Source organism: Penaeus monodon, chromosome 33, assembly GCF_015228065.2.
Source record: "Penaeus monodon isolate SGIC_2016 chromosome 33, NSTDA_Pmon_1, whole genome shotgun sequence".
Classification (NCBI taxonomy): domain Eukaryota; kingdom Metazoa; phylum Arthropoda; class Malacostraca; order Decapoda; family Penaeidae; genus Penaeus; species Penaeus monodon.
In genome coordinates, this window is record NC_051418.1 from 36,124,327 (window position 1) to 36,126,086 (window position 1,760).

The following is a 1,760-nucleotide window of genomic DNA, read 5'->3' on the forward strand; positions in this document are numbered from 1 at the left end:
AGTGGTGCGCGGCAGACCCGTGGCCCGCGAGCTGGCGGGCGTGGCTCCTCCGAGAGGCGCCGTCGGCGGTCGTGTCGTAGCGAGATGCAGCGGGGGCGGCCGTGTGAGTCGTCCTCTTGGACGTCTCGTATGCGTAGTGCGAAGGGCCGTCGGCGCCGTAGCGGCCGCCCTCGTGCCGCTCGCCGTGTCCCCCGTCGGAAGCTCTGGCGCCTTGGCCGTCCTCGGCCCTTGGCGTCGCGGACCGGCGTTTCGGAGTCTTGTCAGCGCCGCCCTCGGTGCCTCTGCCTCGCTTCTTGGCTCTTGAGCGGAAGATGGACTCCCTAAGCGCCGTCAGCACGTCAGAGCGGTTCCTGACGGGCTCCTGCGCTGCCGGGGGGGGCGCGCCGCCGCCCTTGCTCGCCCTCCCGCGCGGACCGCCGCCCTTGGCGCCGCTCGCTGGCTGGCTCTGGGGCTCGCGGCGGCCGAGCGCGGGCCCCGGGTAGGCCGAGGAGCTCTCCTGGTGCGTCGTGTACGGGCCTGTGCAGGAGGGCGCGTCGTGGGGCGTCGAGGCCACGCACGGCAGCTGCACCACGATGTCCTCATTGCTCACATACCTGTTGGGCACCGTCATGTTGATGCCCGGCGCCGTCACCTGCACCACGAAGCGCCCCTCCGCGTCCACGGTGGCGTCCAGCGCCGTCCCCGGCAGACACTGCAGGGCGTCGGGGGCGAGGAGGTCTATGGCGCCATCGGCGGTGGCACTGGCGGGTGCCAGCGCAGTATACTGGGGCACGTCAGGGGTCGTCAGGACCTCGATCTCGGCCGACGGCACGGGCACGTCCGTCGGGGCCGGCCCCACGCCCTGCAGCAGCACTTCCTCTTGGATGGGGATTTCCTGCGCCAGAATCTCGCTGGGCGTCGGCCCTTCGGGGCACACGGCCCCGCCCACCTCCATAGGCGGTGTGTTGACCTGCGGTGGGTTCTCGGACGTGGTCAGGACGTGGTAGGTGGCGCCGTAGTCCATGGCAGGAGGCGACTCGAACATCTCGAGCGCCTGCTGGGACGTGATCACCAGGTTGTCATCCAGCGCGAAGAAGTTCATGTCACCAAGGTCCCCGTCAGGAGGAGGCTGCGCGTCCTGCAGCACCTCGTGGTACACCTGCATGGCCTCCTTCGTGTCCAGGTCAATCAGCTGCTGCGCCTCGGCCGCGCTAGCGCAAACCGGAGTCGAGTGCCTGCGGCCTACGTGTGTCAGCTCCTGCGGCGGAACCTCCGGAGGGTAGTGGCAGAGCCCTTCGACTTCGGTCTGGGCCTCCAGCGGCGCCCCTTCGAAAGTAGTGGAGGCGAGGCCATGTCCGGGGAGGTAGTGCAGCACCCTGTGGTCGCGCGCCGAGGCGGGGGGCGTCGGGGAGTTCTGTGGGATGTCTGGCGAAGGAAGCTGCTCCACCTCCTCTACGTTGACTGCGGCCACGGCGGCGCTGAGAATCTGGTCGAGCTGCATGGCAGCGTTCTTGACAGGTGGTGCTGCGGGAACCTGGGCTTGGCGAGGAGTTGAGAGAAGCTGCGATGTCACACTCACTCGTCGCGCTCCATCTTGGTCATCCTCGACGGCGCAACGACACCAAGTGTTCGCACACCTTCAGGTCGCAGCCGAAGGGACATCCGGCCTCCAGGCGGCGCACTCGAATCACAACACAAGATTTGCTCACAACGTCGTAAAAACACAGCTGAGCTTGCTCTCGAAACAGGGCCACTCTCGAGTTCTTGCTCCGCCTTGAGGA

General features: G+C 68.0%; 1 protein-coding gene across 1 annotated transcript in view; it reads right to left on the minus strand.

Annotated features, from left to right (window-relative positions):
• LOC119594445 overlaps positions 1–1,718 on the minus strand; it is an 8,665-nt gene extending 6,947 nt beyond the window's left edge. The window contains exon 1 of the mRNA XM_037943503.1: positions 1–1,718. This exon is cut by the window's left edge and continues 291 nt beyond it. Coding sequence (XP_037799431.1) covers positions 1–1,480 — 1,480 coding nt within the window. The 5' untranslated portion in view covers positions 1,481–1,718.
• Between the last annotated feature and the right edge of the window lie 42 nt (positions 1,719–1,760).